Raw genomic sequence first — 21,478 nt, forward strand, 5'->3', positions numbered from 1 at the left:
ATGTTGCTGTTCACTTTTCTTTCTTCTTGTGTGTTACAGTTTGCTGTTTTGTTGTGCAGCGTGCAATTGTCTGTGTGCTCTTTTACTAATGTTTGTTATGTGTTTAAGAATGGAAAACTGTTTCATTAGTACTTTTTACGTACTGCATGAGAATGGTGATGGTAGTGATGGATTGAAATTATGGGCGTCACTAAACTTATTTTCTCAACTTCGTTTCACTCTGTTCTTGTCATCCCTTCTTCAGGACCAAGCACTACCTGCCAGGAAGATTCCTGTGCAAATCAGGGTATCTGTAATCAGCAGTGGGAAGGCTTCACCTGTGATTGCTCCATGACTTCATATTCTGGGAGCCAGTGTAATGACCGTAAGTCATTTTTTTTCCATTGGATTACAGAGAACAGCAAGTCCTGATAGATTAGAGCATATCGAATACACAATTAGTTTTACTTACAGTGGAAATAAAGCCTTTCCAATGGTAAATCCAAATTTTATTTCTTGATAGGTTTCTTGAAGCATGCAGCAAGTTATTTTTTCCCTGCTAAAATGAAAATGTGGAAGCATATACTTTGTGTGTTTTGGAGGTGGTTGTTTTTTGCCTTTGACATCCAGATCAGTGATGGTAATTGATGTTAAATGAATTCTTAGTTTAGAGAAACAAAGAATGGCTTGTGTGTACTATGTATACTATTAACATAGGTACAAAATATCTATATCTTGTATATTGAGTTATGCTTTGATGTTTTCATTCAAGCTTTTCTGGCAGAGAAATGACATTGGTATCAAACTGCTTCGCACTGTTCTGGATTTTCTGTATGTAAAGATGAATGTTTAGGAATTGGTTGCTAGAAACTTCATTTTATTCTTCCCAAAACATTGGATGTTATGTTACTGGCCAATGACTTCTAAGATAAACTTGCTAAAACAGTTAAACAAAACCCTGTAGCCCTCTTTTGGCCCTCAAATGTTTGTCTGTTCATCCTGATAGGACATTTGCTTCTGGAAGCAGGAAGTAGATCACTTAAGCTCTGTTTTCTCTTCACTTTTGTTAAGCAGATAGCTAAATCCCATTTCCTTCCCTGCTCCAAAGCATGGAACAAAGAAGCACGTGCTATCGATGCTGTAATGAGCATAATTGTAATAATCAATAATTTGGCTTATTGTATGCAGAAACTTTAAGGCTGGAAAAATCTGACCACCTGCATTTCATAAACTGCTGCATTTAATTATGTGTATTTATGAGAGAATTTATTAGAAATAACAGTAAGGTGTGTGATATTAGTGCAGTGTCATAGCTGTATCCCTCCTGGGAGTTTGAGATATGGCTGAATTGATGACAAAAATGACAAACTGCTTAACAAATGTTCACAGTCTGTTCCTGCTGAAGGCCGGAAAGCCTGCATTTCTGTGAGTCTTTCATCAGTTGGAATGTTACATGAATTGCTCTCCCCTTTCTGCAAGTATAGTTGTCTCAAGAGAGTATTGAAAAGGCTGCTCTGTGCTGCAGCACTGGCTGTATAAGAAGGGTACTACAGACACAGATCTAGAGGCTCCAGTGTCAGATCTGTTTTTGGATTGATTTGGAATCTGGAATGACTCAGTTTGGTCTAAAAGAAACAGTATCAGAGCAACAGGATGTGACACTGATTTTCTGCATTTTTGTTTTGATTTCTTTTTGTGGGGGGTGGAGGGAGAGGGAAATAAGAGGTATGTGAGGGGATCTGGAAAACCTGTTGGACATCCAGGTCTCCATTCCCAAACCTCTCTTGTTCAGAGAGTTCAGTTTAGTCTTGCTAAACATAACTTTATAAAACAATGGTGTAAAACAAGTAAGTGCTTCTCTGGAATGTATTGGACAGCATTTAAGTATGTGACATGGAAATCTCTGAAGACAGAAACTGCAGTTTTGTTTCTAATGTGTTGGACTTCAAAGCTCCAGAATGCTCTAGTGCCTTTGTTAGGCTGTTGTTAATGACTTAAAGCAGGCTCTCAGATGTCAGAAAGCCAGGTTCCTGTGGCTGTAATTGGAGATTCCTTGTTGCTTTTTAGAGCAGATGGTTAGAAACCATGCAGATCAGAGGTGGTAGTTCGATTGGAGAGGAGGTGACTTGAGCAAGATAGTAGTCGGCTTCCTAGTATCTGGGCTGTCTAGTGATTTAGAAATGCTGACAGGAGGTTGTGGGTTTTAAAATGGTCTGGAAAGGTAAGTCACGTGGATTCCTGAAACACAATGGGACTTCAACCAGGATCATCAAAACGTGCGTATAACCTTTTTTGTGTGTTTTTTTCTTTTTTCCAGTCTTTGTTTTGTATCAGGACATTAAAGAAGAAGTTCTGTTTTTGGTTGCCTGCTTGTTATGAAGTATTATGGATTGTGAGGAGAGAGAAGTTTTACTTTTTGTTCTCATCTGTTAGGTACAGTTTTTATGATACATGCAGGTATTTGTGTGTTAACTGAGTTATGTGTTCTTTAGACTGGATTCATTGCAAGTGATGTCAAGTGTAGATGACTTCTGTGTAATCTAAGACAAGCAAATCAAAGTGTTCCAAAGTGTTGCAGTCTGTGCTAATGTGTAACTTTGAGCAGATGAGGTACCGGAATTGGAAGTTAGCCCATTGTATTAATGAAATGCTTTCAAGTGAGGCAGTTTCATCCTATCTACTTACTTAATTGTAGCAAGTTCCTTAGCATGATCTCAGATGAAATAGTATTCGTTACAGACTCCAGATAACCTGAGATGTCCAACTTTAGAGATTCCTGACCTTTTTCTTGTTCTTATGTGTTTAATCAGACATGGTTAACATATAGATAACACATTTAAAAAGGAAAACAAACAAAAAAAACCCAACCAAACAAAAAACTTTGGAGATCTAGCTACTGGAAATGGTTATGTGCATGTCCAACTAGATTATTAAAAGAATACTTGTTACTTGATGCCTCCTGCAGAGGGTAATACTGGGGGGATCAATCTTACCAGGCTAACACAAGTATGTATTAATGGAGGCTGCTTGTCTGTAAAAGATCAATAGACTGCAGCAATGACGAGTGCAAGGAGAGTATAAAGCACTTCTTCAAACAGCTTCTTTTTCTTGAAACAGTTAAGTTCATCTGCTGACTATTGATTTGGTCTTTGGAGTGGGTGGGTGCACTATTTGTTTGTTAACTCTGGGTTGTAATATCTACTTGATTTAAAAACAAGTCTACAGTTCATTTGGTAAAAAAGCAAAGGCAGCGATGTTTGTCTTTTTGCATGGATGTCTTCTTTTGCTTCCCCTCTGCATAGCTGTTGATAAACAGCCATTTTATATCCTTCTGATTGGATTGTTTGGTTAAGAAGTGCAAGAAGTCTGTTCTTTTTGCATAATTAGTTACATTTTTCTCCTAAGATTCCTTTCTGTGCAATGTGTAGCCTATATACTCCTTTTGTATTTTGGTGGGTCACGTTTGGAGGAGGAGAGAAAGTCATGGTGACTTTGTTCTTCCTATGTTTAGCACTATCATAGGAAGAACTTATGTGAATTTCAGTTCTGTAATTGCAGTCAGTGAGGCTGAGAATCATAGAATCATTGAACTGCTCAGTTGGAAAAGATCTTAAAGATCATCAAGTCCAACCACAACCTAACTCTAACAACCCACTGCTAAATCATGTCCCTGAGTGAGTATCAAAGATATATATTTTTTTTTTACTGGACTTTGAAAGGAAGAATATATTAATAATAATAATAAAACAGATAAAATCTAGAAGAAATACGTCAGAGAATGCATCAGAGTAAATCACAAAACATTTTAGAATAAATGAAGAAGAATGAAGCTGGCCTTACTGCCATGTATGTGTTTTGGATGTGGAGCAGGGATGCCAGAGTAACATCCATCCTTCTCATATCCTTCCCATACTCCACATAAGTGAATGAATATGTGAGTAGATTGATATTGCTAGAGGATGTAGACTGTAGACTACCTTGCCAAAAGGTAGTGGCAGAGCCAGCTTTCCTCATTTCTGCTTAAACAGGATGGCAGAATAGTCATTAGAGGAGACTGCTTATAATAGGGAGAATAGCTAAATTATTAACTGTTTTTTTATAATGATAATTTTATTCTGACATCCATGCAAACCATTTGTGCTCTGCTCTTATGTTGTTTGTTCCACTGAGCAATTATAGCTATTTCTGCAGAGAAATTCAGATCCCTATTTGGGAGACAGTCTTCCCTCTCATCAATATTTTGGTTTTGCTGCCATCTGGGCCAATTTTTGTCCAGACTTTGACAATGCTTCATAGCATTGTATGCTGCCAGCATACTCAGCTTAATTTACTTACAGAAACCCTTTTCATTGTTTGTGTTTGATTACCATGCAATGATTTCTAATGTGCCTAGCTTATCGCTTATTGAGTCAGAGAGCAAGAGGTTGCTAGTGTGTAGGAAATAAATCTGTATAGACTTCCTTAGTCATGTGCAGCTAAACCAGTCAGCTGTTTAAATATCAGCACACTGAGGGATTTGCCTTTGATGCTTCAGAAACAGGCACCCTATATTAAGCAAGAGTCACCTCTGATTTATCTTGAGTGAATCATACTTCTTACAGCAGGTCAGGCACCCTGTCTAATTTTCTCTTGCCGCCTCATGATTTGCCCTCACTTACTCTGTGCTCTTTTAGGTGCCCTCTACTATTACTTGCATTTTCTGGGCGATGGCTCATTTGAGTCCCTACTTTAAGCCTTTGGGGTCTTCTGTCTCTGAATGAACTTACCCTCCCTTCCTTCAAAGAGGAGGGGAATGCAACTGCAGACTTCATTACATGATGCAAATTGTACTATTGTGGTTTGGGTTGTGAACCCTACTTTTACAATTCATACTGCTGTTTATTTTCATTTGCACTGCAACTCCAAGATTTGTAGCACGTTTAGAGCAGTGACCTATCTCTACTTTTTATTTGAGAGCCCTGGACGTTTCTGTTGCTTGGTAATAACCTGTTACGTAGCTGCTTTAACATTTGGGTAGCTTATGAATTGCCTGTTGCTTGTCTTTTTACTGAAAGGCATTTCCCCTCCCTTGAACAATAGCTGTGAGGATGAAATCAGATTGCCATTCAAGAGCTTGCTTGCTCCAGGTGCCCTCTGGGAGTCATTTAGGACAGATACTGTTAAAATCAGGGAGGAATTTGGGTGTTCCTGTGCTGGGTGAGAAAGAGGGAGTTAGAGTGACAGATGCTTTTAGAAATCACTGCTTCTGCACTTTTCAACACCTCTTCAAGGTGCCCTGACAGAAAACTGTTTCTTTTTTTTTTTTCATTTTCCAAATGTGAAAGCTAGCCAACTTTATCCTTTTGTGATCCCCAAATTGCAGCTAGGTCTCTGGTGAGTGATTTAATTACGATTGCTTCAACAGCTTGGCAGAAAGAGCATTTAGGATGAGAACTGCAATCAGTCACTGGTATGTGTGCACCTGTCTGCTGTCAGCACATAAGCTATGGCCCAGCTATACTACAAACTTCAACAGGACAGGAGGGAGACTTTCTACAGGTGGCAGTGATGACAGCTTCAGTATCAGCCTTGCAGGAATTTAAGTAGTTTCTTAATTCTCTTCCTGACACTGGTCAGCAGCTATGCCATTTTCATAAACATGTCAGAAGAATGTTCCCATAATGCAGCTCTGTTTTGATCTCATCTTTCACTGATGACAGTATTTTTTACATGATGCTTTTCAGTCACCATGGTTCTAACTATTACTTTCTGTGTTATAAGCAGCTGAGTGAGTGATACTGAGCATTTTGCTGCATGAAAGTACTGATCTCGGAAACTGTTCCTTAAGTAATGGCACATTCAGAGCATGATCTCTGAGAGGGCAGTGATGTAAGTTGACGGCAGTAACAAAAATGTTGTACAAGGAAAATAAGAGTATCTGGTTTGGTTCTGTCACCCCACAGTCCATTTACTGATGACCTCTAAGCCTATATTTCCACTAAATGTAAGTTAGTAAATAAAGTAATTTAAGCTGTCAAATGTAACAAGGATTTGATGGATTTTAAATGCAGCTTGTTCCTTGGGCGCATATAGAATATTACATATTGCCTTTGGGAAACAGTATCCATAAAAACTCCAGGAAAACATCAGAATAGGCTTCAACCATCAACTTTATTCTTTTAACATTCTCTTCTTATATCAGCTTGTATATAGAAGTTGTTACAGTAGTGAATTTGGAAGTTGATGGCTAATGTAATGTTGGATTTTCTATGCAAAAGTCACCTTGAGCTTCGTAACCATTATTGTAAGTTGATTTTGTTTCATATAATGCTGTGAAACTTCTATACTCCATTGTAGCACCCAGTACTCTTGATCAATTTTATACCAGGTTTCATTGACATGAGATATTTGGGCACCTCACCACAGCAGATGATATTTGAATTTGTGCAGAGAAAACAAACTGTTGCAGAAGCCTGTTAATCTGTTTACAGCTGTTCAGCTGTTGGATACAACAAGATACTCCAGTCACCTACCAAGGTGAAGGCACAGGTGATTTCTCTTTGATTGTGGCCTCTTAGTGTGACGGTCATAACTAGTACTACAGATTATGGAAATTTGAATCTCGTGTAAAATCAAATTTCCTGCCTGGGAGTCTGGCTTGTGGTAGTCTGTTGTTTTGCCCCAGCTTTGCAATTCTCAATCAAATGAAATGTATGTGATTTTAAGTCATTCTTGTAAGTCTAATGTGTGGTGGGGAAAGTGTAATGGTGTTAATGAGATGGAATGGTGTTCACATAGTGCTTTCCTGGATAGCATGAAGCTATGTTGTAGCACATTTAATTCCTTATTCCTGGGGAGTTTGCAAGGTGATTCATGTTCATTTCTGAGGCTGCTCATGTGGAAAACAGTTTGCAAAGAGGAGCCAGTGTTAGTGGGTGGGTGGGAACAAGTAGATGAAGAATTTGGTCTTTGTATTTCATGGACTAGATTTTGTTTGTATCAGTAAAATTATTTTGATTTCAGTGAGTTAATTTGAGGTCTATGCCAGTATTGCTGAGATCACTGTCTGGCTTGGAATGCCCTGAGTCCATATAGCAAATAGGCCAGATTATATTTAAATATGTGATATGCTTTGTGCTTTAGGCTGAAAGCTATCTTTAAGTTCACAATAAATAGCATGGACAAACATATATCATAAAAATATTTACAGGGCACAAATATTTGAGAGTGCCAAAATGCAAAGGGGGATGCAGGTAGTGTTAGAAATCTTTTCCTGCTTGCTAGCTTTTGAACTTTCAAGGCAGAAGGCTGGAGTGAATGGGGGGGAAGAGAAAACTTGTATGCTTATTCTTTGTTTTTTTTTGTTTTTTGTTTTTTTTGCTTGGTTTTTAGAGGGAAATATTGAAACAAAAACAAAGGCTAGAGGAATGAGACATCCTGAATGAAATTCTCATTCATTATCCTGGCTGTCTAACATACTAATTATTGCCTGTCATTGGAAGAAGGCTACCTATTGATCTCCAGCTGAGTTTAGCTGTATTTGGAGATATATCTTTGTTACATTTGCAATCTTGTTACCCAGGAGCTGGTATAATAATCTCAGCTGTGGAACATTGGGGATTAGATGCAAAACCTTAATTACAGTTATCTTAATAATGGTCCCTGAGGGGCAGCTTGAAAGTGGCTGCTTAGGTACCTGTGAAACAAGCTGTGCATGGAGGAGCATTTTTTTAGTGAATTTGATTATTTTTGTGGAGGAGTTTTGCTGCATGCTGGTATTTAAGGTGTGTGCAAACTGTGGGAGCAGAGCATTGGACTGACTGCAGATACCTTGTATTGTTTGTGAAATTTTGGGGTGACAAACTTCTGTGGAAGGAAAAGATGTTCAAAAAAGGGGTACAGTAATCAAAAGACAGGACTTCTGTTGGAGGGAGATGTCTGTCACATGCGAGGTGCTTGGCTGTAATCTTGAGTGAAATTGAAGCAAGAGAAAGAAATGGCTCTTGCCCCAGAAAAGCATAGACAACATTTGATCTTTGTACTGTTCTTCTCCAAACGCCTCTAGACTCAACCTTAGGTTTTGTTTGTGTTCATTGAGAAACTGTCTCAGATAATATAACTGACCTCAAGACCAGAGTGTCTTGACTAGACATTGGATTTAATAATACACCTGCCAAATACAAGCATTTTTTTTCTTTCGAAGGGAATCTAGCATGTTGATTTTTGAAGAAAGTGTGGTTGGAACTCTATTTCTCCTCTCTTTTTTTTGTAATCTAATTGCAGTGTTTGACCACAGCAAAGCTGGTGTCAGGTTTGCTAGCTTCCCATAACTATCTGTCATTTTTTTTCTTCTTTTCTTTTTCAAATTGCACTAAATGACCTTCTGTCTGTTACTTCTCTGCCCTGCTGGTCTCAGGCAAATGATGAAGATAGATAGCAATATTAGAAGCCATCCATCATATGGTTTATAGGTCCCTTAGAAGCACCTGTGTCTTTAATAGTTTATCTGTCACAGATATTCCCATAAGTGAAGACCACAAAATGCTAATATTGGTAATACGGGCATTTCTTTTTAATACTGGAGGCTCCAGCAGTCAGGTGTCTTGTACCTGGAAATGCAGGCTGTCACTGAAGTGTCTGTGATGCAGGGCTTAAATTAAGGATCAGATCTCAGCTAACTATGTGATACAAAAGACAGATCTGTTGCTGACATCAGTAAAGACTAAGCTTCCTGCTTTGCATTTGTAGCACTTGAGTTGGTTGTGTTGCAGTGCAAAATGAACTGAGCAAGATCTGGCTTTCAAGCCCTCATCTGTGTGAGTGAGTAGTTCTCAGAAACACTGACTGTGAATCTGGCTGCTGGCAAACTACTGTCAGCACTCTAGCCACTTGACAAGAGGTAAGAGGAAATCTGGTTTTCAAAGTCTGTGCATGTGAGAGAGAAGTCCATGGGCATAGTGTTTGACTTCAGAAAACATTCAATCACCCAATGGGGTACGATGTTCTTCAGTAACAGCGCTATCCTCCGTGTAGCTTAAATACATGGCAGTTGATTTGGTCATACATCATAGGTACTTGAAATACTTGTCTGAAGTATTGCTGAGTTGTGCACATCTGCATGGTGCATTAGGCGGGTAGGGCACCACAATAATACAATCTGTTTAAATTCAGGATGGGCCTGGGTTTCTCCATGTAATGCTGCAGCACACAGTGCTGCTGAATGGAGAAGATCCTGAGAATTACCTTGTTCCAAACAGTTGCACTTGTATACTGAGTACTGAGGTGAGACAGATCTATCTATGTTTTTGTTGTTTAAACACAAATTGTATAAGTGTCTAAGTGATTGTACTGTGAGTGAAAAAGGAAAGAAAAAGCAAACAACACATTTTTTCTATTTTGTTCCAGCTCTGGCTAAAAAGGGCTGAACGCCTAAACTCTTTACCTCATCTGCTGAAGTAGATTATTCTGATGGATGCTTTAGACACTAACTAGTTTTTTTGTCTTAGGGGAAAGCATCCTAACAGAGATTCACTATAATATGGAACTACTACTGAAGGTTCTGACACATGGAAGATTCATAAGATCCAGTATTTTAAGCTTAAATTAGGGACACTAGAGAATATACTTGTCTCAGATATCACATGAGAGACCTATAGTAAATTTATGAGTTACTCAAAGTGGTAGGCAGTTTAACATAATGCTTTTGATATTTTAAATAAATTTCATTCTAGGGACCAGAGTGAAATAAGAATGAAGTATTTCCTAAACTGGAGATACTTGAGATGTGGCAGGATACGGGATCAATTCCATCATCCTGTGAAGATCCCTAACCTCCTTCAGAAGTTCTGGTACTTGTATGCTTTCTGTTGCAGAGATGCATTTCTGTCTGAGTTTGGTCACTGAAAGAGAAACTAATCCAGTTTTCATGTTGCCTTCATTGGTGTCAGGAAATTCTTTTGTATGATCAGATACATGTGAATGAACTGGGTAACTTAGGTCACTCTCAGATGCTCTGTAAGCAAACTACTGTGTTTGGGAGCAAATACAGAATCATAGAACTGCTTGTGTTGGAAGGGACATTTAAATGTCATCGAGCCCACCCCCCCCTGCAGTCAACAGGGACACCTGCAGCTAGATCACATTGCTCAGAGCCCTGTCCAGCCTGACCTTGAATGTCTTTAGGGGCAGGTTAATCCACCACATTTCTGGGCAACTTGTGCTGCTGCCTCACTACCCTTATCATAAAATACTTTTTTCTTATACCGAATTTATATCTCCCCTTTTAGTTTGAAACTGTTTCCCCTTGTTCTATCACCACAGACACTGCTAAAGAGTCTGTCCCCTTCTTTATTATAGCCCCCATTTAGATACTGAAAGACTGCTGTCAGGTCTCCCTGGAGCCTTCTTTTCTCCAGACTAAACAACCTTAGTTTTCTCAGCCTGTCCTTGTAGGTGAGTGTTCCATCCTTCGCATCTTTTTTATGGCTCTCCTGTGGATGTGCTCTAACAGGACAGTGTCTCTCCTGTTCTGCGAACTCTACATGTGGATGCACTACTCCAGTTGAGGTCTTACAGCACAGATCTGCTAGCAATGATTCTTTTGATGCCACCCAGGGTACAGTTGACTTTCTGGGCTTATTGCTGGCTAATGTCCAGCTTATAACCAACAAGTACCATCAGCTCCTTCTCAATAGTGCTGTGCTCAATCTTTTCATCCTCCAGCTTGTACTGATAGTGGGGGTTGTCGTGACTGAGGTGCAAGACTTTGCTCTTGTCTTTGTTAAACTTCATGGCTGTCCTCAGCCCGCTGCGTGAGCCTGTCTAGGTCTCTCTGAATAACATCTCGACTTCACAGAATCACAGAGTGGCCTGGGTTAGAAGGGACCTGAAGGATCATGAATCTCCAACCCCCTTGCCACATGTAGGGGCAGTGATTTCCCCATTTAATACTAGACCAGGCTGCCCAGGGTCCCATCCAATCTGAGTAAGTTGCCCCGTGGTCAAAAAAAAAAACAAAACATCAAAACACAAAATTCCTGTGTTTGCACAAACGTTTAAGCCATTTATTTATGAGGTGGGTTTTTTGGTACCTCTCAGTATCCTGGCCTGCCACAGAAGGTATAGAAGAAAACACCACCTGCACGCCTGCTCTATCGACTACCCTCTCCAGTCCCCTGCAGTCTTTCTTGATAGCCCTGGGACTTGTCTGAGCAACTTTGTCACTGCTAGCCTGGACTATCAATAAAGAGTAATAATCAGAAGGGTGAATCAGTCCAGGAAGTTTCCTAGAAATGTCCCTGACCCATGCCCCAGGGAGGCAGCACTCCTCCCTATGGGTAGGTTCAGGCTGACATATAGGGCCTTCCGTTCCTCTCAGCAGGCAGCCTATATTAACCATGCTTCTGTCTTTCCAGATGGAGGCAGTCTTGAGGCATGGGCCAACTGCTTTACCTGAGGCAACATAACGGGTGGACTTCCTTCCACACCCCCATTCACCTCTCCCTCGAGTTCCAGGGCCTCAAACCTATTGCACAGAGGCACCTGGGGAGCCGAGGATGCTTGGGATGGGGATGCCCACTTCGTCGAGCTGGTACCTGTTTCCACTCCTCGTCCTTTCTCAAATTGTTAAAACAGGGAAGAGAGGATAGGAGGCTCACTGCAGCACCATCAACCTGCCAGTTCCCCTCTCCCACCTGTTTATGAGGCAGCAGGGGTGACATGTTCCACGTGGTGCCTCGCTCCACGTGGTGCCTCAGCTGTATGCCAAGATCTTGGGACCGATAGGGACTGGCACCACTTGTCATAGATGAAGATTAAAGCACTGCACGCTTCACTTGTAAGGGAAAGACAGAAAAGATTGATATAAAATAGACATAATATGGTAATTTGAATGATTATGGCAGTGACTTAACAAGACTCAAAATGGCTGGATATCCTTGACTATTTGCTACACAGAGGGTGGAGGGTGCATAACAAATCAAGATCAAATCTTAGTGAAGTGTATAAGTAGTGTATAGTGTAAAAACAATAAATCACTCACTGAGGATCTGTCAGCAAGGCATCACCGTGTGCTAGGTTGCTCTCTGCCCAGGTGCTAAGTAACCTCACAAGATGTTCCTACTCAAGGGAATATTCTTGTGTGTGGCCAGCTGCTTGCAAGAAGAACTCTCAAAGGACTCTCCTATTAGTTTTCTTGCTATTTATGATGTAATATGACTGATTTATAGTTAGAATTTGATCTATTGGATTGCGTATGTATTATCAGTCTCTGAGCACCCAGTTTGAGACAATATGTTGATCATTAACTATCTCCAGTGAAACCTTGATTGTTATCAGTCCCAAGGACAGGATATTTTGTACCTTACTTGTATGCACTAGGTCTTGGGCATAACAGCCAAGCTGAGTGAGGTAGCAAGGAGTGTACTGTCACAAGTCCCTCGGGTGTGTTGTCCATACCATACAGTTAATGTTATCTGCAAACTTGCTTGGTACCACTGTTGATGTCATTGATAAAGATATTCAAGAGCATTGGTCCCGATAGTAACTCTTGAGGGACATCACTCATCTATCTGGACATCTATTGACCACTACTTTCTTGTTGCAAACTTGCAACCAGTTCCTCATCCATTGCACATTCTACTCATCAAATCCATATCTTTCCACTTGAGAGACAAGGATGTTGGGGGAACCATGTCAAAGCCTTACTGAATGGGTGACATCAGTGGTTTTTCCCTTATTGATTGACACTGTAATGCCATCATAGAAGGACACTAGGTTGGTTAGGCATGAATTACCCTCAGTGAACCTGATTGTCTAACCCCTCTCTTGTGCATGCCTTAGTATAGTTTCTGGGAAGATCTGTTCCACGATCTTACCTGGCAAAGAATCGAGCTGTGACAGATCAGTAGTTCTTACCTGGGAACTATTGGGAAAGCATGGAAAATATTTTTTTCTTTTACATGGAAGTACAGGTCTCAGTTCCTGACAAATATGATATTAAGAGACCTGTTTTCTTTGCTCACCTTAAGCATAGGAGACTCAGACTTGCCAGGGAAGAGTGCTTACAGCTGTGCTAAGCCTACAGGCCAATAGAATTCAGTGCAGATGGTTATCTGCCCACACATCTCTATTTATGAAGAGGCCTCAGTGTTTATGTTAACAGTGATGAGTTTGAGAGATAAAAATAGGGAGTTGTTTGTTGTTCATTTGTTCTTTATAGATCTGTAGAGAACTTTTTTTTCTTAAAGCACAAATTCGATAGAGAGATTTGTTAACCTGTTAGAAGGCTGTCAAAAAGCCAAGGTGTTGATGTCTCAAGTGCTGAAATACTTATTTTTTGTTCCTTGTACTTCCCTTTGCTCCACGAGATGGTGCTGTGTTCCCACCAGACCTAGGAATGCTTTCCTCAGCTTTCCAGGACCTTTGGTGGGTGTTTGAAACACAAAAACCTAAAAGGATATCTTTCTGTCCAGTTGCCTTTTTCTCCTCTTGAAATTAATCCCTTGAATAGACTTTTCAAAATCACATTAAGGCTTTGTGCGCTCTGCAATTTGTATCTTCCCTGTTGTTTACTACGACTTGAGAGGGCTTAGGAAAGCCAGAGGAAGCTACTTCAGGGTGCCATTGTTTGGGAGCAGCCGTACTAATGAGCAAGCAGTGGAGCTGAGACTGCATCTTCTTGTCTGTGGTTAGTCCTCATTGATAGCCTGCTATATGATGAGGATGATTACACCTCGCATGAGTCTGTCTAGTTCTGTGTTTGTTTATTTATTTTTGTCATGTGGAAAAATGTTTGGCTTCAGCTCTGGAAACATCAATTATCTGATCATGTTACTTAAAATCATCAGCAGTTCTCCCACCATGTGCTTTCCCGTTGAGTTGAGAGTTGTGGTTTTGGGAGCTCTTGTTTTATTCTTCTGCTTTCAGATTTGGAGTAGAAAAATACTGGCCTGAATCTACTGCCCTAGCAAGGAGGGAACTTGGGATGTCACTGTTTGAAAGGGCTGCTGGTGTTTTTGCTGTGCTTCTTCCGATGTAGAGAGACTCTTAAGCAATAAGATAAGTCACTTTTTGCAAGCTGGCCAGGGTATTAAGCCTCCTTTGGTTTGCTAAAATGATTTTAATATCAGTGTGGAAAGTGATAGAAGTGACTCATTAGCAAATTTTGAAGTCATAGAGAACTCCATTTGTTCTTCATAGAAGGCTTCATTCTGTACAGAAACAGGTGCCTGACATGAAAGGCTGCTTCACCTTTTGCAGGTCCCTGGAGCCTGCCAGTTTTGCATCATGATTACCACACGTACGTTTGTGCGTTGTAGGTGTGCGTTCAGTATCTTTGCAGCTTAGCCTCTCACTGCCTCATCCTTCTGTGACAACAGTCTATCCTCGCTTGTCCTCCTGTTTTTGTTCTTAGTATTTTCTATGCCTTGAACTTGCACTTGTTTTTTTTTTAATGTTGATTGTGAGTGGATTCCTTATTTATAATTTGTAATCACAAATCCCCATGAGCGGTGTTGAGGTGACAGGTAGAAAATAAGTACAAAATCCTTTCATACCTAAATGAAGCAGAGATCAAATATCCCCTTTACCTCCACTTTGCACTCCTACTTTTTAACTCTTTATAGCTGATTAATCTGGATCAACTCGGCTTCAGGGCAAGTCATTAATGGTTCTGTTTCAAGTGTTTCAAGTTCTTTCATCAGAACTCTCTACAATTTCATAACTACTATGTTTCACTCAATTTAAGAGCCAAAATCAAACTGATGACTTGATTTGTGTAAAGATCTCTTCTTTCTTAGCTCAGGACACTTTGTGGAGTTGAACTGAAATTTCTGCCAATAGCTATTAACTCCCATAAGCATGTAAATGCTGTATAACACATCTTCTCCAGGGCAAGAGAAGCTTTTTGTCTGGATATCTTTAGCAAGTTTTTGAAGTTGCTAGTAAGTGTTCCAATTCTCAAAGTTTCTCTCTGATTAATGGTTCAAAATTTAATACATATATACAACTTCAGAAATAGTACTGAATGTAATCAGTTGTAGATGGCAAGAAATTTTCAACTCAGAGGTTGTTCTTATCACATCTCTGTCAATGTACATTGACTGGAAATTCAGCAAAAAAAGAGGAGAGGGCTGTACTGCTTGCTTGTTTTTTTTTCCTCTACGAGTCCTCCCCTAAACCTTGTCTGCGAATGACTTGGTAGTAGCTACAGGTTCAAGACGCGGAGTATTGGAAAGTATGTTCAAGACTTTTTGGATGTAAGGGAATTTTGTGTATAATATGGCATTTCCTCTGCCCTCTTTGAGAATATTAGTGTTAGCAAATAACTGCAGTCTTCTTACTCTTCTGGTTAAGTGACTCATGTTTACTTGATATAGGTTATAAATTAGCTTTGAAGTTCAAACAGGAACTTGAAAGCATTTTGGATGTGAAAGCAGGAGTATAGGTAAGATAGAACACAATCTGATGACCTAAATATTCTGCTCACCTTGTTATTACTAGCATAACTCAGACTTCCTCTCTCTGTTGCTGTCTTCTCTCTAACTCAGGATTTGCTATTCTCAGTGAGGGATAAGGTATTTATTTTTCCCATGCGCTTCCTGAGGACAGCCCAGGGCTTGCACAGAGAGAGCAGCAGCTGTATGTCCACAGACCTCGTGATTAAACAGCAGGAGAGCACAGAGCAGAAGAAATTGAATTCTCCAGGGACAGTTTTTAAACTATAAAGTACTGAGCAAAGTTTCCTTTAATTCTCATTTGTTTGCTTTTTTTTCCCCCAGTTTTCTTAATGACTCTAAGTCCCCTTTGGCATTTGCTGGTGGTGGCACTGTACATCTTTTCAGTGAGAGCTGCTAACTACAGGTGACAGTGAGACTGTTTCATGTCCTAGGGAGTTTCTTTTTCAAAAGGCACTTGGGAGATGGCAGGGACTAGTTAGTTAAGCGTTAATTGCGTGCCTTCCACTGGTAGAAATTCGGCTCAGGTTGTAAGAAAGTGACAACCAATACCCTTTGATGGCAAATTGGTAGCTTATACTGGGGAATGTTTTGAGAAGCTTGAAGAAGATCTTGAAGAGTTCTTGAGATTCTTTGACATAAGAACCATTTCCTTTGCTTCTGGCTTCAATTAGGTCTTCTGGTTGAGAAGTCAAAAGCTGAGTGAAATTCTTTCGGTGTTTCCCAGGTAAGTAAATGCTACTTAGTGAATCCTGAAAAGTGCAGTCAGTTTTTATTAGGAATCCGGAAGGAAACTTTGACATAGCTACTGGTCATGCTCTCAAACATTTGCCCTTTGCAGTCTTTGAATTGATGTTTTAATAGTAATAGTTCTCTCAGAAAACAGAAGTTGAGTTTTTATGTTCTTAGAATGATATTTGTAAACTTCACAGTGGAAGTGTGTATCTTCCTAACTGCACTAGGAATGTTCTTGGCGCTAGAAATCCTACAGTTTCAGGCAATAACCTACACAATGCAGTAATCCTCAAAGACGTTTCTGAATAACACTGATTAATCCACCTGAGAAATCTCTCCTGTTTTGTACACCTGTCAAATAACCATTTCTCTGGAGAAGAGCATACAAAGTCCTGCAAACCTTCTAGGCCTTGACCTCGGCAGTAAAGCTGTCTTCTCTCATTTGATTCAGGAAATCTCTCCTGACAGAGTTTTATGGTGGACTCTTTGAGAAAACCTAAGCTTTTTCTTTTAATGTTAACTAGGTGAGATTTTTTTTTTTTTTTTCACATCACTTAACTCCCAAATAGATTTCTGTTTGAAGTTAGAGAGCCCTTTTCTCTGTATTTTTATTGAGCATATTCTAAGATTTTTTCTCATTAGTAGTCATAAGGCATTTTAGAAAAGTTCTCCTAGGCTACTGCAATTAATGTGTTAGAGTATTTCCCTTATCATTGCTCATTCCATGAGTTCAGCTGAATTATACTGCTTTGTATCATAACTAGGTGCAATCTTGTGTCCTTTTAATTCTTCTTTTGAGCCTTGTATGAGTTGCTGTCTGGCAACTCTCTTGGTAGGCATAGCTTGAGAACCCCAAACCACTTATTTGAAGTTAAATATGCACACAGTGGAACTTCATCACTAAATCTTGGTAGAACAGCATGCTCAATGTTGATCAAGTCATGCTTATCATTAGGCTTTGAGAAGGGCTTTGAGGAAAAAGAAGTTTATTCGGGGGAAATAAATGGTGAAATATTTAGAAAATAATTTGGAAGTTCTTGTGGTACAGAGGAGTCTCTGACGACTGATTTGCAAGTTCTGTTGTGTTGGATTTTTTTTAAAGCTTCATCAAGAAACAATTTCATACTCCTGAATCAGATTTTTTGTTATTCTGTACTGATGTTAGTTTTGCATGCACCCCTCATATTTGCAAAGAGATCAGTCAAACTAAATTTTAAATCTGTCTGCCATTTCAGCTCTCTATGTTATTTTTCTTTCATATTTTCTCCTAATATGCTACTTAACTACTAGAATTGGTGGAAGTTTAAGCAGTTATTTTCTTCTCTAGCAGACAATAATAGAGTCACCATCTGAGTTTTCAGCCTCCAAGAAGAAGGTTCTAGAAGAAGGTTCTCTTGCTTGTCTTGTATACCTTTCTGTTTTAGAAGTGAACCTAAAAACATTTCATTTGCAAGCTTGAGAAGGGCAACTCTAAACTGTTTTAAAAATTGTGTTTAGATTGTGTAGGAACATCTTCTTACTTTGCAAACTAAATGGAGTGCTCAGTATTGTCAACTTGTTCTCTTAGCCTCTATGAAGAGGCTGAACTTGATCATGACTAAGCACAACTGAAAATTTTATTTCCACTTTCTTGCAATATATACTATAAGTTTAGGGGGATCTCATTTCAGCTTTTCTCTGATGCCGTAAAATCTGTTGGGAAGTTATTTCATATGAGGATGCTGAAGGACCTTGAAAGCTGAGAATGTTCAGCAAAGAAGGTATCTGGAGGCATGGAATAATAGAAAAATTTGAATTGAAAGGATCCTTAAAGGTCAAATAGTTGAACTCCCTTGCAGTGAACTGATACACCTGTAGCTAGATCAGATTGCTCAGCCTGGCTCACCTGACCTTGAATGTCCACAGGGGAAGAGCATTCACCACATCTCCAGGCAATCTGTTGAATGTTGTGAATAAAAAGAGGATCAAGGACTGATCCTTCTGTGTCACAATTAAGATATTTCTCAATTTTCTGAAGTATCTCTGAATGAGAAGAAAAGATTTTTTTCACTGTTTAAATGAAGGAAATTTAAACAACAATAGCAATAAATAGTACAGTTCTATAACAACTCTCAAAGAATCCAGCTATTAAAAACAAAACACGCAAAAACTATTTCTGCTGTTTCTAATGGTGCAGCACTTTCTGATGATGAAGATAGAAAGGCAGAAGATGCAGATTCTTCCCTTTTTCTTTCATTACTCTGACTTCTGGTAGTTACACAGCATTAGTCAGTAGTTATTCAGAAGGCACATGTTCTAGCGATGTCTCCCCTTCTCCTACCATCAACCTTTTTGTCTTGGTTCATAAAACAAATTAGTGTTCTGTCTCTGAAGAAAGGTTAACAAGGGAATGACTTGCTGTCATGAAGGTTAGTTCCAAACAGCTCTGGAAGAAGGTATTGCTATGTAGGGTTAGGTCTTGACAAAGTGAACAAATCCTTTGGCCCTACAGTATGTGTGTGCATTCTAACTTTAGTAAAGGTGAAAGGTAGTTTTGTTGATGAACATTGAGAAATGATGAATATTGTGTAGATATTAGAGATAAGATAGTACAGTGTGATTGCCTGAGCTATTCCTTAAGCTCTGCTGGTATATAATAATAGTGCCTAGCTGGTGGTTTCTTTCATTCTACACAGGTTTAAGACTGCTGCTCTTCAGTTTCCTTCAGCTGGTTAAGCATGCTGTGTTGGAACAATATTATGACTTCTTTGAAAGGGTAATATCACAATGTGATGGTCTTCGTTTTCAGGTCTGACGCAGCCTTCTCTTCCGAAGTACAAATCTGTAGCACATTTGGGGGTCGTTCCCTTCCCTGACTTGTGGAGATCTCTGAACAGCTTCACAGAACTGCTGCTACTGCTCTTTGCTTGCACACTTCCTGACAGGAGGGCACTGCGCTGCTGATCAGCCGCAAGGCGTTTGCTGCATTATTTGGTTAATGTGATGGATGCCTCTTTCTCTGCCTTCTTACTGTTTGGAGCCAAAATGTGGGATTGTAAGTTAGAAGGTGATTAATCTTTCCTAATGGGACTTGGTGCTGCAAACAGGATCTCACCCACTGTGTCTTCATTAGCCTCGACCAGAGTCTGCATTACCTCAGATTAGGTAATTGGTCATTTATAACACAGAAGAAAGGGGAGGGGGAGGAAGGGCTTATGAAAAAAATATCAACTAGATTAAGGGCATTAAAATTTAATTTCTGTTATCCAGGAATTCTGAGAGGTGGCATTTAATCAGGCATGCAGCTGAAAACCTCCAGTCATCAGTGGATTCAGTCACAGTGAGAATGATCTTACCCATTGTCTATGGAAGGAAGTATTAGTAGCAGTAATGGTTATAGCCTTTGTGTCTACTTTGCTTTGAAACACAAAGTCAGTTTAGAGTTATTTCTGTGTACTTAGAAGTTCTTTGAATTTCCCCAGTGAGATGGAACCTGTGACTGGAAACCACACATTATCTCTTATTGATTTGCTGAAGATTTTCTGAAGAAACACTGAAATGCATTATCTATCAAAAAAATCCCACTCTGAACTGTTTCCACAGTTTCTGAGGAATGCTAGTCCAAATGGCATCTCCATGGCCTTCTCAACAGAATGTCCCTGAGGTCATCTACTCAGAGTGGCATACAAGTGGCTATCAAGAAAAAGTTGCTTAGATGACATAAGGTTTTGTGGAGCATTTTTGGTGATCCCAAAGTAATGGTTGCATGGCATATCCTCGGACATGCATCCATGACTAAGAAATGAAACAAAGGGGGCAAATACTTTTCAGAGTAATGAAAATTACTTTCCCACCGCTGTAGTATTTTTGTCACCTGCACTTTGGAAAGTTCAAATGTTTGCAAATATATGTAAGCCTACAAATGACTTTACTGTACCTTATTGGGAATGAGGACTGTTTATTAATTCTCAGTTGTGATCTTCATCTTGAGCTCTGTCCTTGAGTTTTATGGAAAAGTTTAATAAAAATAAGCAATGAGAAGAATAACTGATTGCTTTTTGATAAGGGTATTGCATGGCCAGAGTGCATCTTCCAGCGACTGTAGTTATCAAGAGGGCTTTCGAGTGTGCAGGGATGTGATGAGAAGTTTTCCTTAAGTAGGAGATTGTAAGATTTTTCAATAATTCTGTTTTATAAGCTCTGAAAGAAATTACCTGTACTGCCTTCACTTGCTGTCTTTCTGTGGCTTTATTAGTAAGGTAATGAAAAAATTAATGTCCAGTTTTCTTCCCAGAATTACCTGCTCTAGAAATCCCTCTGTGAGAAGCTATCGTACTTCTAGGTAATCAGTGTATTTCATGATGGTACTTTTGATGTGTTGATGGTGCTATGAATGGATTTTTAGTGTAAAAGGCCAAGAAGCAGAAGGCTGCAAGGAACCTCAGAAGTCATTGCCTTCAATACTGTGGTTTTATAGGGAACCATATTTCATAATACGTTTTCAGTAATACGAGAAGCTTTATTCCTCAATTAAAGCAGATTTTTGGCCTGATCCCTTTGAAGGCTGTTTAAAAGCTTCAGTGCCCTGCTGATTAGAAACCTTTGTCTAATTTTCAGCCTAAATTTATTCTTTGGCAGTTTATAACCATCTGTTCTCATACCACTATTGTCCTTTAGTTAAATAGTCATTTCCACTCCTCGGCTATTTCTACCCTTGGGTATTTGAGCATGGCAAATGTATCCCTTCTCAATGTTTATTTAGCTGGGCTGGACAGGCCAAGCTCTTTTAATATTCCTTCATCAGATAGGCTCATAAGTCCCCTGGTAGTCTTTTTCTGCATCTGTTTCAGTTCATTTTTCTTGACCAGTATTGTACATGCATTGGCATTTGTTCATGCTTAGAAAGCACAACGTTGACTTTTTAAATAAGTTTCTCATAAATACATTTTTCTCATCACTGCATGGAAGTATAGCTTATGTCTTTTTTTTTTTTTAACCTTTTATTCACTGTTTGGGAAATAGGTGAGACAATGGTGTCGTCCAGCGCTGGCACAAATCTAAATGGAGGCTTGCTTGTAAGCTTTAGTGTATGTAGTATTTCTCCTAGCATTTCAGTGAGTAGTTGCATATTGCTGCTGCTGTTCTCTTCAGAGGTGTTCTGTGGTGATTGGCTTGACTGGTAGAGTTGTTTCCCACTAAGCAAACCTTGGTCAGGTTTAGTTTACCCTACAGGCATACTGGAGATACATAGACATGTGGAGTGTAGACACACTGGAAGTAAGCCAACTCAATGAAGTACAACAGAATCCTTCGGGGCTTAAATCATCTAATTCTTAGATTAAAAAAATACG

General features: G+C 39.5%; 1 protein-coding gene across 15 annotated transcripts in view; it reads left to right on the forward strand.

Annotated features, from left to right (window-relative positions):
* Positions 1 to 21,478, forward strand: part of NRXN3 (neurexin 3) — a 945,174-nt gene that overhangs the window by 434,049 nt on the left and 489,647 nt on the right. For all 15 annotated transcript variants that reach the window (XR_007377978.1, XR_007377979.1, XM_048950079.1 and 12 more), the window contains one exon: positions 245 to 364. Coding sequence is in view for 13 of the 15 variants with exons in the window: in XM_048950079.1 (XP_048806036.1) it covers positions 245 to 364 (120 nt within the window). In the remaining 2 variants the exon portion in view is untranslated. The remainder of the gene's footprint in view (positions 1 to 244; positions 365 to 21,478) is intronic.

Source organism: Lagopus muta, chromosome 6 (genome assembly GCF_023343835.1).
Source record: "Lagopus muta isolate bLagMut1 chromosome 6, bLagMut1 primary, whole genome shotgun sequence".
NCBI classification, from domain to species: Eukaryota; Metazoa; Chordata; class Aves; order Galliformes; family Phasianidae; genus Lagopus; species Lagopus muta.